General features: G+C 46.0%; 6 protein-coding genes across 6 annotated transcripts; 3 read left to right on the forward strand and 3 right to left on the reverse strand.

Annotated features, from left to right (window-relative positions):
* Positions 1-70: 70 nt before the first annotated feature.
* On the reverse strand, positions 71-2,244 carry F4822DRAFT_426728 (P-loop containing nucleoside triphosphate hydrolase protein; the record flags this gene model as incomplete). The annotated part of the gene is made up of 4 exons (XM_051460616.1): positions 71-426; positions 485-1,093; positions 1,175-2,168; positions 2,230-2,244. 4 exons carry the CDS (start codon positions 2,242-2,244, stop codon positions 71-73), a joined length of 1,974 nt encoding a protein of 657 aa, XP_051316655.1.
* A 1,899-nt stretch (positions 2,245-4,143) lies between these two features.
* Positions 4,144-5,369, forward strand: F4822DRAFT_442122 (uncharacterized protein; the record flags this gene model as incomplete). Its single annotated transcript, XM_051462957.1, has 2 exons — positions 4,144-4,414; positions 4,522-5,369. The coding sequence occupies exons 1-2, from the start codon at positions 4,348-4,350 to the stop codon at positions 5,367-5,369; spliced, it is 915 nt and encodes a 304-aa protein (XP_051316656.1). The 5' UTR covers positions 4,144-4,347.
* Positions 5,370-5,760: 391 nt separating this feature from the next.
* On the reverse strand, positions 5,761-6,930 carry F4822DRAFT_394723 (uncharacterized protein). The gene has a single exon (XM_051457379.1). It carries the CDS (start codon positions 6,581-6,583, stop codon positions 5,906-5,908), a length of 678 nt encoding a protein of 225 aa, XP_051316657.1. The 5' UTR covers positions 6,584-6,930; the 3' UTR covers positions 5,761-5,905.
* Positions 6,931-8,603: 1,673 nt separating this feature from the next.
* Positions 8,604-10,893, forward strand: F4822DRAFT_394727 (MFS general substrate transporter). Its single transcript, XM_051457380.1, has 5 exons — positions 8,604-9,093; positions 9,181-9,561; positions 9,626-9,701; positions 9,756-10,068; positions 10,188-10,893. The coding sequence occupies exons 1-5, from the start codon at positions 8,864-8,866 to the stop codon at positions 10,694-10,696; spliced, it is 1,509 nt and encodes a 502-aa protein (XP_051316658.1). The 5' UTR covers positions 8,604-8,863; the 3' UTR covers positions 10,697-10,893.
* A 627-nt stretch (positions 10,894-11,520) lies between these two features.
* On the forward strand, positions 11,521-13,422 carry F4822DRAFT_394729 (nitrilase). Its single transcript, XM_051457381.1, has one exon. It carries the CDS (start codon positions 12,005-12,007, stop codon positions 13,106-13,108), a length of 1,104 nt encoding a protein of 367 aa, XP_051316659.1. The 5' UTR covers positions 11,521-12,004; the 3' UTR covers positions 13,109-13,422.
* Positions 13,423-13,491: 69 nt separating this feature from the next.
* Positions 13,492-16,763, reverse strand: F4822DRAFT_442129 (Ent-kaurene synthase). Its single transcript, XM_051462958.1, has 4 exons — positions 15,842-16,763; positions 15,670-15,790; positions 15,328-15,614; positions 13,492-15,275 (listed from the first exon to the last, which is right to left on the reverse strand). Exons 1-4 carry the CDS (start codon positions 16,712-16,714, stop codon positions 13,611-13,613), a joined length of 2,946 nt encoding a protein of 981 aa, XP_051316660.1. The 5' UTR covers positions 16,715-16,763; the 3' UTR covers positions 13,492-13,610.
* Positions 16,764-17,949: the final 1,186 nt, after the last annotated feature.

The raw sequence follows: 17,949 nt of genomic DNA on the forward strand, positions 1-17,949 counted from the left end.
AGTAACTTCGCCTTTACTGATAGATGACATAAGAGAGTTGTACGTGATATTGGACAGTACAAGTCTAAGCTCATTCGGCAACATCAACGTACCCCATCCAGTCTCTTTCGAACTCGCCCTGGACTTGTGTGAAAGATTGGAGCTGGGCGACATCGAGCTTACGGCCCTCGAAAGCAGCAAGACTCTCGGCCGCTTTGACAATGTTCTTGATCTGGCGGCCGTTGAGTTGGGGCTTGGCCAGAAGCGCCAGTTCCTTGTCGTTGAGATCCACTCCGCCCGGAACACGGTTGCAGAAGTTACGCCAGATAATTCGGCGCGACTCTTCGCTCAAGTTTGTGTAGCGGAGGGGGACGTGGATACGACTTGTGAAGGCGTCGTCAAATGTTGCAACTCGATTAGTCGTGAGGAAAAGAATACCACGGTAGTCTGAAATTGGGTTAACTTTCTTCTGCTCAGGGGCATGGGTACAATTTTGTTCACATACACTCAAGGACTCGTAAGAAGACCGTCACCATTGCATTGCGTTGCAAGTCGTGCAAGCTTCGGCGTTCCAAAAAGACGTCGGCTTCGTCAATAAGCAAAACGGCTCCCCAGGTAGTTGTGACATCCATGATGCGACCCAACTCCGTCTCCAATGAGTAACTGTTTGTTCCTAAATCGCCTGCCGACACCATATAGAGCGGCCTTTGCACGGATTCAGCGACGCACTCAGCAGTTAGCGTCTTTCCAACTCCTGGTGGACCGTGAAGGACCATTACGAGTCCTCTACCCTTGCCTTCGACGATATCGTCAAACCCAGGACCATCCTGGCCCCGGCGCACATGCATGGATACCATAGCCCGTACCGTATTCTTGGTGGTTGGATTCAGTACCAACTGGTCGAAGCAAGTTTCATCCCACTTGGTCTCCGAGAGATTTTCTACGAAGAACTCCAAGAATTTCTTGATGGTGAACGCGAAACCACGGACCGTCGCATTGGTCATTATCAGATCTTCGTCGAGGAGTTCGTCGAAAATTTCCTCTTCGCCGATGTCAATGCCGTCGTTATATCTACGCATGACACGCTGACGCTTGGCTGCTTCGGTGCGGGGCACTAGGACGATGATGGGATTTAGCGATTGCACCGTGCGTTAGGAGGTAGGTAAGGGAATAAGGGCTTGAGAATGCTACTTACAGTCTTCTAGCTCGAAATCATCGCCCGGCTCGAAGCGCTTATAATTCTTGCAGTCGATAACGACACGGCCTGTCAGATTGTATCGAACATATGACGCACCATCCTTCTTGACAGCTACTCCTTTGTAATGCATGAAGTTGTGTCCTGTCAACTTCTGGAATTGACGGCCTCTTTCCAACAATCGCGCGCGGAGGTCCGCAGCCGAGGAGTGGAAGTCAAGGGGCACAATGTTGAGATCTTCGCAACGCATTACGCCGGAATACTGAGGGATACAGAATAGTTCTTTGCGGGTGCCAAATTTCTCGCCATCGTAATCGACAAACTGGACTCTAATGGACAAGCCGGGTTCATTATCGGTTTCATACCAAAAGCCACGAAGCTTGAACGCGCGTGCCTGGCCTAGCACACGGTTGTAGACAAGACTGCTCGGTTTGAATATAGTCCAGAGGTATTCGTAGCTGATAGGTCTTTGTTCGCTGCTTTGGAAACGCTCAAATGCCTTGAAAGCATCCTCGTGTACTCTGTCAATCCAATCAAGAAGAAGCTTCAAGTGCTGGAGTGATGTCTCGTCTTCTTTGAAGCGCTCTGTTCCTACCTCTTCCAGCTCCTTCCGGTAGAAGAAGAGGCAATGCGCAGGTAAGTCAAATTCGACGTCAGCCTGAGCATCAATGGGATCATATGGGAATCCGACAATGACATCTTCAAGCAGTTGCTTCAGAGGCTGAGGGTTCACGTGCAGCCTGGTACACTTGTAGGTGCCGTTCTCTCTAAAGTGCCGTGTTTCTGTGAGAGCGTAGAGCTTCCACCATTTCGAGCTACCGGTGTCATCCTTGGCCTTGCGCTTCTTGTATACCTTATGACCGTCGGAATCGTACTTTTTGTCTAGAAGTGCTAACTCGCACTTCATTTCCTTGGACTCCTCTACTGCTTCCTTGGGTTCCTTCGCCTTCTGGGGCTCTTCTTTAACCTCCTCTGGCGGCGTCGGCGTGTCAACCTTGTCAGGGTGTTAATACGATGATATATGTCAAATGTTAGACATTATAGGCCCCACTTACTGCGTCTGAAGACATAGCGAAGCTTTGGTCGAAGGATCCTTCCTTTGAGTAGGGTTTGTCTGTACTGTGATATTATATCCGTTTCAATCATAAGTCGGTGAGCAATCTGGGGAAGAACTACACGCCATTATATAGGCGCGAAGTCCTAGATTCAATGGTCCCTGTCTATGGGTTATAGCCATGCATAGGTATGACTGGTACAAGTGTCGGCAGCATGATTGGTTGACCCAGGATACCAGATTCGGTATACTGGACTGATCGATGTCCTATAGTCTACGTATCAGGCGAACCACCACAGGGTGATTGGTTGCCTAACATCAGGCAACCAAAACAACATCCACCTTCTTCTGCAGGCTGAGTCCCTGGCCTCAAGGGTGGTTAGCATTTTGCTCATCAATGATATACCTTGGTTAAGGCTATTAAGAACGCGCGAGGAACTCGAGTAAATCGCGTTCCTTCCAGGGAAAATCGCCGTAGACGTTGATGTTGGGTAGCAAAGGCCTTAGGTGCGTAGTGAACTGGGGGTAGCATGGACGGCCGTTTATCTCCTTGGACAGCTTCATACATCTCATGTGGGCCCAAACCGGGGTAGATGTTCTGATACTACTGCACCTATATGGGATGTTGATGGGGTTCCGACTTGGCGAAGGATCGGAACGCAACCACAACATCAACAGAATACATAACATGCTGCGCACTGATGTTTCCTACTCCGTGGCCATAGTTTCAATATCCATACATGAGTCATAGCTTCTATGTATTATGAATTGTTAGGTTAGGTACCCAGGCAGATGTAGATATGCGGGCCAACGTACCCCCACAATGGTGCGCGGCACTCCAGGTGGATGTCAACGTACCAATAGTTTGTATGCGATATAGATCTACTACCTACCTAGGTATTTAGGACAATAAAATGTAGTATGATCTAAATGGTTTGATATGATGATTTGTCACATATTTTGAACTTTTATCAGCAAATATATTAACAAAGAGCCGCAACTTATCATGACGCCGTAGAGGACAAGCACCCAAGCAAGTGTAGCTCAGTGAATATATAAAACATCAGCAGAGCGAATATAGAAGACTTTTAAGATAGTATTGTTAGCGTATATCCTGCTAACTTTAGATTCATTGGGTAGATGAGATGGAAATCCGGGCAAAGTTGGAAAGTCTCAGATACACAATAGACAATAGGCATCATGGTTATTGCATTGCAGCATATATAAAAGAGAACTGCCCTGCCACTTGGATTGGATGTTAAGTAATATTGATGTGTGGAAAATAGAGGATGTAGCTAGTTGATTTAAACCTGCCCAGTATCTACCTCCTATCTAATCAGTAGTGATTTGGATTGAATAATAATGCCGAATAAATAGTGACTAGCTTGAAATCTACTTAGGGTCGAGTGCGGCTATAAACGCCGTTGTTGTTTTGCTGGTTAAAAATTCCATGACCAAGTTGCGTAGCAACAGGTGCTATACAAGGGCGATTTGTGGTTGCGAGTTGAGGCCTTAGTTATCATAATCAGTCACCAACCCTAACATTGTCACTGGGGCAATTACACACCGTAACCAGCGCGTACCTACCCAATGTTTCTCAACGGCGTCTGAATTCTTCACACTTCACAATAATTATATATATCCAATTACACACGAGGGCACTTGCCCGTAAACCGAGGTACTACGTACGTACATGCGGAATTTTCAGTCAAGAAATCGATGAGCTATACACAGAGCGCCGTTTGTCAAGAAAACAGCGGATAAGAGGACGGCGAGATTCACAACCAATAATCCATGGATCTTTTCTTAGTCAGTAACTGTTGCGGAAGTTACTCACTAGGTGTTTGTTCCTTCCATTTTGGAAATGAATTCCTGGTTAATGTGAATTTCCAAAAGCCCTCCGAAATTTCCAGACTGGAAATCGATAATACATGTTCCCCCCAGAACACGGCATATTACCCAACCATTGACACTTCCAAATAAAAAATAATTATCGACAATTTTTTATTTTTACGCGACCAACGTAGACACGAAATTGACTGGTATTTTCACCTGCCGTTTACGATATCGTCGGGACCGCCGTCGCATTCTTGATTCAGTGGGCGCCTCAACTCGCAATATGGACATCTCGGGAACATCCTGCGGGCGATTCGCCAAAGAGCTTGATGCCATTGACGAACGAATTGGTAAGATACTACGAATTTTTTAGATTGAAGTCTTTGAAGTTATCCCAACTACTCGCTCGCCCCTATTATGACGCTCTTCAATTGAACTTACTAATGTTTAATTACAGTTCTTAATGTCATGGTTATGGACGACGGAGCTTCGCTAGAAACGTTAAACTCCTTTCGCCGACAGTTGGGCTTAGGACCCTCTAAGAATCTGATCAGCAGTGGAAAGCCCGTATCAACACCAACGCCCGCCGGAGATTGTTCCAACAGCGATGGCTGCCAACACCAGCCAGCCGAAAATAATGACCTGACCCGAACACCCCACGGCGGTTCAGTTGCGGAGTCGAGCCCTGATCAATTACATACCCCAGACGCGTACCAGGGGAATCGTGCTTTGTCTCGCAACAGGGCTGCGGATATCCCCGACGATGTAAATTGCAGGCTTTGGATTACGGGCCTGCCACCACATTGTACCGTCCAGGACCTACTCCAGGTAATCAGAGGCGTTGGCCCTATATATGCGACGCACATTGTGCCGCCCTCAATCAATGAGACAGCACCGGAGTCGAGCATACATACCTCGGCTGCTTCTCTCACTTTTTTTACCGTAGCCGATACGGAGAAGTTCCTGAGTAAATACCACCCCTTCGTAGTCCAAGGCTACTCCACGACCGTCATCCGACACCGCATCAAAACCAGGCCCCTTGAGATTAACGGCCAGTCTCGGGTCCTAGTTATTAAGGGGCCCCCGGCGATTGTCAACCCAGACCACCTCAACCGGGCCTTCACTCAATTGTGGAACGTCCGATTCAACACCGACTTCATCGAACACCGGCCAGGAAAGGAGTCGAGTGAAATTGTGTGGGGATTTGGAAGCTTCCGCGCACAAGCGCAAGCAGGATACGTTCTCCTCAATAGACATTTCTCAGGCAGAGTAGTCGTCCAATATGGTGACGATCCGTGCGCTTAGGGTTGTCTTTGAGGTGGCGCTTTGTTATGCCTTAGACTTAGAAAGGTAGCTTTTGTACATTTAGGAGTTTGGGGTTGTTAGATACTACTGGGATGAGCTTGAAACTTTAATGATTCATTACTATTTGAAATACACAGGGTTTTCTGCTATCGTGAGCTTCTAGCACCATCAAATTCTCACGGGCTATTATTGTATCGATTGAACCGCTGCTCTTGTAGTTCTTGTAAATAGTGAAAAGAGGTCGTATTGTACTTTGTATAGCAGGATTAGGGTTGTTCTATTACCATCTTACGTAAGTAGGTATTCTCGTGTAACTACTCCTGCCCCTATTTTAACCCCCTTTTATGCCTTAGTAATTCATGACTAAGGGACGCCACACTACCTATTTATCATTCAAAGGCGGTCGCGATGATTTTGAACCGTGTTTCATTCTTGAAAATCTTCAATTAAAATATCCAGCTCCCCTCCCTGCGAGTTTATCTATGAACGCCTTTTAACCTCTATCCAACCAATGCCAGACGAACAATAATCATACATTAGATCCCGAGTCCCTTTTCGCAAGCAAATACAGCATCAGTGTTTTCCTCCAACGCGTTAATAATCAATCGCCAGACACTCTTGTCCCACATAAGGCCAGCATGTCCGACACTATCATCAGGACAGGTGTCTTGGATAATAACGTTATTGACGCCTTCTTCGTCGATCCTGCTGACATCTGGCGACACTAATGAATCCAAGTTAGACATGATGACTGTGACCTTGTTTCCTGACTGCGCAATTTTGCCGGCGTTCTTGAAATCGTTGTACACGGCACCACCAGTCATCATGTCGTCGCAAGCAGGGCAGCCAAGCGCATCTTGAACCACCTTAGCGATGTTCCTGGTGACATCACCGCCGATATACCACAGATCCGTAAAGCCGAAGTACTTCGCACCGTGGATCGCAGGACCGAGCGCCACTACGTGCTCCACAATATCCGAGATACCAGCCTGCGTCATTGGTACATAAATGGCTTGTACGCCACCTTCGGAATGACCAACAATATCGACCTTCGACGCGCCTGTCTTATCTTTTACTTCCTTCACAAAACTGGCAATGTCTTGCGCAGAATCAGCCATCGTCCGAAGACCACCAATCCATGGTACTAAGTCCCAGGCGCCGTATGTCTGGGAGAATGTGCAGTAGCCGCGTCTGTTTAATTCCCATTGAAGCATATTGAGATCGACCTCACGGTTCGCGGAAAGGCCATGGAGAAGAACAACGGGGTTCCGATCGCTTTTGCAGTCGAAGTTGTTGTCAGGCGCGCCGTATAGCTCACTAAGTCTTAAAACGTCAGGAATGCTGGTGTTGATCCCCAAGTCGCGTTGAGCAACATCCGCCGTGACAGGGATTGGGCTTGGAAGAGCACTCGCGCTTAGCGACAAAAAAGTTTGCGCTAAGAAAAAAGCTCCAGACTTCATGGTGGACGGCATCGTGAGTGTTCAGAGGAATGATGACTGATTCGCTCTGGCCAAGATGCTTTAGCTAACGAGCAGCAGCGCGTCCTTATATCTTGCGCCGATGAACGCCATAATTGTTTCCATCGTTGGTTCCCTGGAATATTATTAATTTTAGCAATTTACCTATCCCGGCCATGCCGTCCTTGAACGCTTTCCCAAATGCGTAAGGAGCTTCCAGATTGACCCTTGCTTTTCTTCACCTTGCCGCAATCCTTCTCTGGGGATATTATGGGGGCTGCGCCACCTCATCAAGTAGAATTTGTCTTAAACCCAGGCTTGGTGCCACCTACGTTTACCCTCCAATCGGTAACGGCCGTCTCGGTGTCAACGTGCGATTTCTGCGACCGCCTGTGATTGGCCATTTTCCTTATAGCTTGCTTGCTCTGTCCCTTGCAGATGCTCAACATGCCTACCTGGTAACTTTTGTCTAGGAGCAATTACTTAGGGTCAGGTTTCCCTTTCCTCTGTTAATTAAATAACTTCTAGAATGTCCCAATGGGGTTCATCTTATACACCGAGTTAGTTTACCCTGTTGCAAGCATCGTTTAACTCTGTAACGGGAAGCTACTTTTTCATGCGACCAAACAGCCATATATTTTCGGTGTTCCAACACGCGGGTCTCCATTTGCAAGATAAAGTGAAGAAGCAAATATATATATAATCTAGATGCCGGAATTGAGGTAGACGACACGTATAAAAAGGGGACCACCCAGCCGGAAATAAGAATTAACACCGGATATTTCCAGGACACCGATTTTAATATATCTATGCAAGCAAATAACTGCCGCGATGAACCAAATACCACAGTAATGGAAATTGCAACCCATTAGTTTTCCCGTTCCTAACCTTATTAGCTCTACTGCCGGTTCAAGAGAATTAAGAATGCAGTTATAGACTTATCATTGAGATGATGCGGATAAGATGAGCGAGCAAACATATACTTCGTAACCTACGAGTATTAACTTTGATATTATATAATCGAAAAGATTGCATTACGTAACTGCTGAAAGCCATTTAGGTAAGCTTCAACTATTGTACAACATTACCGAGCAATGTGCTTAGGTAAAGACTCTTGCTTTGGTAATATAAGCTTAAGTAAGTTGTGCAACCATGCTTTTATGATGATTAAGCATCTTGAGTTAATAGTTGGCATGGTTCCTAGGGAGTTTGCATGACTACCATCAATAAAGTATAATCTGAAAGAGACCGGTTCTGTGTGTTGGCTGACTCTCAATGTAAACACATGATCTTGTAAGGATGCTCCAATCCGCAATTTAAGTACCCCAGTACCTTCAAGCTAGGTAGGCACTCAAATATTTACTTTGCAAAAGACTACGATAATACTTCTAAGAGAAACCATGTACTAAATATTTATTCGGTAGTTGTGACTTCGCTTACTATTGATAATTATGAGAGGCTATTAGTTGTGTTGAGTGGCAACTATTTACGGTGCAAATCATATGTACCTTGCAAAACAGAGCATTAAACTTTTTTCGACACAGAAAGTTTTGCCATGATATTTACGAGAGCGAAAGCGAAATAGGATTTGGTAGTAATTTGCGGGGGATTATGGAGATAGTAGTTGGTGATTAGGGTGATTAGGGAGTTAAATGGTGTTGATCCCCTGATTGTCCGACCGTCCGCGCCGATACTCCGGGGCCGTATTGACCGTCTCATGATATTGAAATAATCGGGTGATCGGGGACTTCAACGGATCATGCCAATTTTCATGGTTCAGAGTCATAGTATTTGAAGGATCTCAAATACCTTTCCTTTTCTTGATACTCAGAAATTCCATTCATAATTACAAAAAATCTAATCTTCTTAATTTAATAGACGCCCCGAAGTGTCAACTTTTTGGTGTGGTTTAGCCTATATTTCTCCAATCACGAATACAACCCCAATTCGTTCCCTCAAGAAGCGGCGGACCCCTCAAATCCTTCCTTTCTCGAAAAATTATTTTTCGCTTCCCCATCGAACTCACATCTGCCAAATATGTCTGACCAAGGGAATGGTTCCTCCGAGCGGGAGTCGGCAACACTAGACTTTTCGAGAGACAATAAAGAAAAGGATGTTGAACAAGGAGAGAAGATATCAGAAGGGCAGACGATAGATCCTAATATCGTCGATTGGGATGGTCCCGATGATCCAAATAACCCTCTAAACTGGCCAGGTCCCAAGAAAGTCTTCCACATCGCCTATGTCAGTCTTTTCGTCCTCTTCGCGTAAGTAACGAATCCTTCAACGCTCCACAGCTCATATTTGAATAACGGACGTACGACTCTTCTAGTAGCTAACTTGCTAAATCTCAGAAACCTCGCTGCGACTATGTTCGCTCCCGGTGCAGCACAATTAGCAGAGGAATTCCACATTACCAATTCCACAGTCACTACTTTCACAGTTAGTATCTACGTTCTCGGTTTTATGATCGGGCCTGTGATTCTTGCGCCACTTTCCGAATTATATGGACGTTTCGCTATCTACCAGATATGTAACGTTATCTACTTCAGCTTTACGCTAGGATGTGCGCTCAGTAAAAACGTTGGGATGTTTCTTGCCTTCCGTTTTATTGCTGGCTGCGCGTGTGCTGGGCCGTTGACAATAGGAGGTGGAACAATTGCAGACGTCACATTTCAACAGTCCAGAGGAAAAGCTATGTCAGCTTATATCTTGGGACCCCTTCTTGGGCCAAGGTTTGTGATAATCCTCATATCCAAAGGCATTTTGGTCACTTAAGCTTATTTTTGATTATTTTAGTATCGGGCCTATAATAGGTGGCTTTGTAACCCAAAATATCGGATGGCGTTGGACATTCTGGATAATTCTTATCTTGGTAAGTGCTGCATCCTCCGATGATGTTTAGTGTTACTCTCTAACAAAATTGAAGTCCGGAACTCTCAGTCTTACTTCCATGGTATTCCTAAGAGAGACCAACGCTACAGTTTTATTACAGCGAAAAACGGAGCGTCTTCGCAAGGAGACTGGAAATACCAAGCTCGTTTCCAAATTGGACTTGAAATTGACTCCTCGTGAGATGTTGACTCGTTCTATTGTCCGCCCAATCAAAATGATTATCTTCTCACCTATCACATTATTACTCTCCCTTTATAACGGTGTTATATTTGGGCTTATCTTTCTTCTCTTCACAACCTTCCCCGGCATATTCGAAGGCCAATATGGCTTCAGCCCTGGTTCTGCTGGTAAGTTAAACATTCGAAGCCCTTCTCGTCGACGACTCAGGGGCTCTGTATCATCATTTATGCACCGGCATTAGTCACGAATTACCCCAAGAATAAAAATCGCTGATTTGGTCCTTCAGGTCTGGCATACCTAGGTCTCGGCATTGGAATGTTATGTGGCTTGGCACTGTTCAGTATTGCTAGCGATAAGTTACTGGGCCAGAAAGATGGTAAAACCGCTCCAAAGCCCGAACGACGACTCGTCCTTATGAAGTACCTTGCGCCTATCACCCCAATAGGTTGCTTTATATACGGATGGACTGCGTACTACAAGATCCATTGGATTGTCCCTGAGATCGGAACTTTCATCGTGGGGCTCGGTGCACTTTTCGTCATGCTTCCGTCGCAGACTTACCTGGTAGATTCCTTCGGGCCCCACGCTGCTGCTTCGGCTATGGCCGCGAATCTCATCGTCCGAAGCCCCTTCGGAGCTTTCCTCACTTTTGCTGCGCCGCCACTGTACGCGAAGCTGGGGCTAGGCTGGGGAAATAGCGTGTTAGGATTCATCTGCCTCGCTTTTACGCCGGTCCCGTGGCTATTCTACCACTATGGTGAATATATGAGAACCCGGTTCGCCGTTAAACTTTAGATGTCATATATTTAGTGCGACGGTATCGAGATATAATGGGATTTAACGGCATAGTAACGATTTGATATAGATCAATGGCAAAAGAAGGAAAAGGGTATTTTTAGGGAGATTTGACTACTATTAGCATTAGAACTTTGCGAACTAGCATCTATTACGTTCAAGGGTATGATAAAAAAAAACTCTCGTCTCTGCGAGAAGCTTCACGTTCTTCAAGTTGCTGCGAGCTGTGATGACCGTCCGAACTGAGATTACTTAGAACGGCCGCTAGCCATAAATAGGGATATTGCTCCGTTAGTTCCAAATTATAACATGGGAGTCCCAATATTAATCCACATGGGCACTGACTCACCTACCTAGGTACTTACCTGGTATGCATCCTAATATTATACCTATGTTTTCGTGCCCTCGCTCATGAATTTCGTCGTCTTGTATCTGCTAAACGGCGCGATATTTTTTCCTAGGTAGGTAAGGGTATGCTGTAAATATAGGGCATAGGGAGCTAAATTCCACTGTAATTATAACACCTAAGTACCTATAGCGCATAACTTTCCATAACGAAACGACCAATCAGATTATGTGGCGTTTACCAATACGGTAACCAAGAAAAAGTATAAATTCCGACTAGCCTAAGGCTTGTAGGAGGACAGGGGTGACAGGTCCCATCAGTCAACCTAATTGTCAACTGAAGTGCTAAATATCTGCCTAGGTAACCAATGGCCAGATTGATCAGCTAATATATCCACAGCCGAACTACGTATTGGCCCTATTAATGCGAATATATGTTCGATCCTTTGTATGGGCGATTTATTCCATTATAAATAAAAGGGGTTGTGGTTGTGCATAATTGGCTTAGCTAGCCACCATATTCTTAGGGAGGTATGTACTACCACCGTAGGGGGACATAGCGTCATACGTCCTGTATTTGTAGCGTACCCCTCTAGAACCGCTCTTTTTTTCATCGGCGCTTTCAATTACATTCCCCTTATCCACGAATGCTTTCTCAGATACATATAAGCAGCTCTAAAAATAGTCTAGGAGAAGCTCTGCGAGGTTCGTAGGTAGCAATAGACTTAATTCGAACGGATATACGCAGACTCAGTTGAAAGATACCGTTTCACAAACCGGAATCATACGACGACCCCTCATCCCCTAATTTTTGGTGTAGGCTTCATCCGCGAGCAAATCCCGGATGCCGAACTCAGAGCCCGAGGTAGTCGGTTATTAGAACGCCAATCTTGTCGTAATTAGTAAAAGAAACATGAAGGATACGAGTCGAAATTGATTGCCCCAAACCGCCGCAATATTCATATGACAATGAGTGACCTGGTACGAATAGCTGCTTGTCATGCTTCGCCGGTCTTCCTGTCCGCAAAGGCGACGACAGCGAAGGCAATATCTCTGATTCAAGAGGCTGCAAAGAACAAAGCCAATCTTGTGGTATTCCCCGAGTCTTATATACCCGCGTTCCCCATATGGAGTGCGCTGCGGGCCCCCACCGAGAACCATGATCTGTTCAAGCGCATGGCGCTAGAGTCTATATACGTCGATGGCGACGAGGTGAACGCGATTCGCGCGACGGCAAAGCAATTCGGTGTGCTCGTCAACCTCGGGTTTTCCGAAAAGGTACGCTATAGCAGCGCCACGTTATTCAACTCGAATCTCCTCATCGGCACGGACGGTGAAATCCTCGTTCACCATCGGAAACTTATGCCTACGTTCTATGAGAAGCTTACCTGGGCACCTGGCGACGGCCATGGACTTCAGGTAGCCGACACCTCATTTGGAAAGATTGGAGTCCTCATTTGCGGGGAGAACACCAATCCCTTGGCCCTATATAGCTTCACGGCCCAAGGCGAACAGATCCATATTAGTTCTTGGCCCGCTATTTGGCCTACGCGGCTCCCACCGGGCATCCTTCCCACCCCCGGCGAAGAGATTCCTAATGGAAACGCCAGCGACGGCAAAGCCGCGGTTTCAAGCGTTGCACGTGGCGTGAATTACGACAATGTCGCTGCTAATAGAACCCGGGCCGCGGCCCATTGCTTTGAAGCTAAATGCTTCGGCATTCTATGCGCAGGGTATCTTGGCACCGACGCAATTGAAATCATAACATCTGGGGCTAGTAACCCTAAAGTCGTATCGCAAGCATTACAAAAATCTTCGAGAGGCGCAACTATGTTCTTAGACCCGACGGGGACATTACTCCCTGGATTTACTATCGACTCCAAGACTTCAGCCCAGGAGCAAAAAGACTTCCTCCAGGAAGCTGAGGGTATCTTATATGCTGACTTTGATCTGGGAGATTGTATAGAAGGGAAGCAGTATCACGACCTTGCGGGCGGTTACCAGAGGTTGGATGTGTTTGAGTTGAAAGTCGATCGCAGGCGAAGACAGCCCGTGGTATTCAAATAAGCATGTCTTGGTATTCAGTCATAACCTCATACCCCAAGATGTTAGAAATGCAATTGAATTCACTTCTACGAACAGTTATAAAGTTATTGCCGTTTATAAGGAAACATATCTCATAGTATACACCGAAAAAATCTATTGCGGGCTGACGACCCCTGGTGTGAGATTTTAACGGTTCTCAGTTGCATGAGAACTAATGAAGTGCAACTATAGGATGAGTTTAAATCGTAATAATTTCTGACTCCCATATAGACGGAACTTAGGAAGCATCATTTAATCAATTATCAATTGAACCAAATAAATTCAATATTTCTGCGATAAACTTTCATCAAAATATTGCTGAGTGCCATGATAGTCTAATGGCCGTCGTTGGCGTAAAATGAGGGGTGAAAATAGGGGTATGTTGGTCTAACGAGGATGAAAATAGATATTATTATGAAAAAAGGATACGACATATAGATAAAAGCAAGTATCCATTTGCCTTAATCCAATTAAGTCAATTTGTTTACTTTGCCGCCGTCCCAACTGTCAAGCGACTCCCGATATCACGAAGGACATACATCTGACCCCAAAGGTCGGTGACGTTATAAAACAACCGCCAGAAGTCCATCTGTCGGCTCTTTCTAGCTTGTGCCTCCGTCGACCTCTTATCCGCCGAATGGTTTGCTAGCCTTTCGAACGCATATTCTATACAGCTACGCTCATATTGAGCTATTTCGAACAAACTAGCTTGTCTAGTGACGATGTCATTGTTTCCTAGCGCAGGATCATGGAGTTCAAACTCAGGAAAGTCGATAGAGTTCACGTTAAGCTCATCGCGATCCCGTATAGCGGAACCGTGATCGTTATACATACGACACATAGCTGCTAGATGCTGGCCCGCCGAGTAGCCGTAGTATTTCTCCTGGGTCGTAGGAAAGCAGTCTTTCCCATCCTCGAGTAGAGTGCTCAACAGACAACACACGAAGCTGTAGGTATAGGTAGCTGATGTATGATCCGCCGAGGTAGTGCTAACCCATCGTAGAAAGTGTTCTCTCATCACGCCCTGAGTCCATTTACCTTGCTTCAATAGCGCATTGTCCTCGTTCTGTGTAACATGCGTCTGAAGGTAAATTCGGAGTTCACACGTCATGTTCTTACGATCCCATGGACTTGCTGAGAGAATCGCAGGGTGCTTGAGGGCGCGGGTGACAAATTTCTGCAAGGGTACCAAAACTTCCTGGCGTTCGGCTTCCCCAATGTCAGGATGGTGGCCATCAATCTCCTTAATTGCCCCGGACCCGTTTGTCAATCCGTTAGTACCGTTAGTACCGTTAGTCGCAGACGCTTCACGCGAAGCCTCGTCACTAATGGAGTCAATCACGTCGTCGATAAGTTTTCGGAGCTCCGGAACATGGTTGGCATAATTGATATCTGCTACCGCCTCCATGAACTCATCGACTTGGTAATTCAAGAGCGCAGCCATCATTCCTTCAAACAAGAAGAAGGGTGGGGCAAATATCCGCTTGCAATTACTCATGGACGGCCATGCCAGTGGAATGACATCAAAATACTTGTCTTCTTCCACTCCTTTTCTCGTGAATACGCTTAACCTGAGAGCGCGGACAATGGGACGAAATAATGTACCCTCCACCATCGACGCAGACACTTCCCACTCAGGAGTCCCCTTGAATATGGGAGTCATGAGAAGGAATTTCGCGAATTTTGGTATGACTGATGTGTCTTGGCGTAAACTCGAACCTATGTAGGCTTCCGGCCGAATAGTAGCCGCCCTAAGAGCAGCCAGTTTATAAGTCTCGGTCAATACTGGAGATCTGTAGCTGACTTTCTCGATCCATAGAAATTCTGGGGGGCTGTTTGAGGTCTGCAAGAATGCTACTGAGCGATCGATAGCTGAAGAGAACTTTTCTTCGAAATCCACGAAAAGCACTAGCCGTCGCGCCTCGGAAAGTATAAGAGTTCCGTAAGCAGTCTCTTCAATAGAATTATTCCAAGAGCCATCATCAAATTGTTCTAGGAGTGTCCTATAACACGCCTGATACAAGCAAACGGCAACTTTAGACTGCATTGTTTGATCTTCCAGCGCGGGAAGTTCCCCCTTTTCAATCAAATATACGAATCTCGTAACCGCTTCTACGAAAAGAAGTCTGGGGTATAAATGGGAGAGGTTCTATAAACCTTTCTTAGCTTATATAAATTGAATGATTATACGGAGAACATACCCATTTGTCCTTAATATTGCTGGGTGCTGACCACCAGTAGTTGCACAAAAATTCAATAATGCTGGCTATTTGGGTTGAAAAGTCCCGCGGTACATCCTGGTGAAGTAGTGCCAATAGAACGTTGCAATTGGCACTGAAACTTGGGTCTCTTTCAGACGGATACGTCTTGAAGTGAGATTTCGTCTCAAATCTCTCAATCATTTTCGCTGCGCTAGCGTTTCTCCCAAGTTTTTTCAGAGACAATATTGCTTTCGCCGTATCGTCCACATCAGCCATAAAAAAGGGGGCTGGAGATAATGTTAATTCAAACATCCCTATATAGAAGAGGTTGCACGACTATACCGAAACCGATAGTCCCTCCTTCATTTTCTAGAGCTTGAGAAAGGACTTCCGTCATCTTTTGCAGGCCAGGGCCGTCGAGGTCAGAGGGCGAAAACCCAGACGTTAGCAGCGTGGAGAGAATCTAAAGACGGTTAGGGTTGGAAACCGTGGAGGAGCAATCTTAAATACTAACCCAGCTGTATTCAAAGTACGTAGAAGGATATGCGCTGGGGACGCCACCACTCCCCTTGCCGGCGGCTTGTCCGACGACATGCCTGAGATACATCTCCGCCTTATCATCCCAACGGGATGCGTTCATTAAATATGCTGCAGTAGATGACGGTGACCCCATCATCGATCCTGACGTTGTATGATGAGTTATTCTGTCGAAGTCCACCTTTCCGATGAACGCCTCGAGGGAATGGAATATGGTCGATCGTATGTCACCATAGAGATATTCTGGTTTGAACAGGCACAATTTCTTCGCGCTAATTTTCATTAAATCTTTGAAACCATCGAAGTCAACCCGAATAGAGGGGTCTTCCTCGGAGAGGAGGTCAAGAAGAGTTGGAACTATAACCTCAAAGCCTACGTGGACTGTAGAGGTAATAGACCAAGATTGCAACTGAGAACCTAGAGAATCGACTGCTCTTGATATGCGGCTGCTAGTATCCCGTATATCAAGGTTCTCAAGTTGTAGCGGCTCGGCTCGATGTCGTAAGAGCGACAGTAATGACGCCCCGGTACTCAAGATGCCATCAATCTGTGATGCAGTTTTCCCCCAACTTCCATCTTCCCCTTGAGTGTGGAGTAGAAAATCAAAACATTCGGGGAAGAGCCATTGCTGTTTCCCGTCGATAATCTTGGTCACCAATGAGACCCATGCTGTGTCATATATCGAGCAGCTCATTGACCCAAACCCGAAGACTTGGTCACTACTATCTACGGTATTCTGAAGCAGAGACCTTGTCGCACCATCTAGGTCTTCGCTACTTATACCGGTAGCTCCATTTCCGTTGAGATAATATGATTTGGGTGTATTGTTCGCTGCCATAGTGCTTTTCATGAGAAATGAATTGTCGATATATGATTCTGTATATACACTAAACTATGAATCACCACATGTCACCATTACGAACAGAAGCCCCCATGAACAGTACAGTACTTCGCTGAATTAATATTGTATTCTTTCCTCTCTTGGCCCTGTTCGATTGTGGATCTCGTCCCATTTTTACTATGCCGTATTGGTATATGAATAACTCGATATAGAAACTACCTTGACATTTTAACTCGAGAGATTATCAACGTAGAATAACCGCCCCCAAAAGCAGTGAAACGGGCCTACATGATATCATCATATCATGTTCGTGAGATGCAAGTCACTTTCCCTATAACCTAAAATGTCTATAAAGCTGCAGTAAAGAATACGTTATCCGGGTGCCTTTTCCAGCCATAAGCTGCTTTCTCAAAGGAGTCACATCACCGTCCCAGCCGAGATCCGCTCCCGCTCACACGAAGATATGCACCATTTCGCAGTCGGAATGATGTAAGCGCTAAAGCCAAGTCCCGGAGGCCCAGTGACGGGGTTGTTCTTTCCAACCACCCCTTGGCAACCACTTGACCCCTTGACCATGACACTAGAAATCATTAGAATATTCGTCTTTGGTAAGATCCTTATTGAAGCCATTCCACGGTAACATCTATATCCCAACAGCACTCGTAACCCCTGGATGTGAATTTATGGCGCGTAGAATGGTAAGGAGGGCGGATGTGAGGTTAGGGTAGGACCGATGCTACCCTGCCTTATTCGGAATCCCTTCTGTTCGTCCCATCCCTTCACATGGGTCGGAATGATCACGTTTATTATGCGGGGGCAACGAACACCTACAAGGCAGCCCGGAGACACGGCATACGGTTTGTGTAACTCTATTCACAACGACGCGCATGTTCGGCGAATCCTTCAAGGATAGGGAGGCGACAAAAGAAGATATATTTTCTATGATCGTGTTCGTGGTTTGATTACCCTTAACAAATTAGGGGCATTGACCAGATCAAAGCCCGTTCCTAGTCTTTGGGTCCCCCCTCTCTCCTCGCCTCCACCGCGGGACACGGGACTTTTTCTTCTAACCCACCACACTAGGCCAATGATTTAGGCTATCTCTGAGATCGACTTGAGAAGCCCTGTATGCTTCGATTTCATAGCATATAAGATGGGTCCTACCTTATCCGGTCAACGTCACCTTTTTTTCTTGTCGAAATAAAATTACAGTCTCATAGAAGGCTTGGCAGTAAAGACACCAG

This window comes from Hypoxylon trugodes (genome assembly GCF_022578975.1).
Source record: "Hypoxylon trugodes strain CBS 135444 unplaced genomic scaffold F4822scaffold_3, whole genome shotgun sequence".
Taxonomy (NCBI): Eukaryota; Fungi; Ascomycota; class Sordariomycetes; order Xylariales; family Hypoxylaceae; genus Hypoxylon; species Hypoxylon trugodes.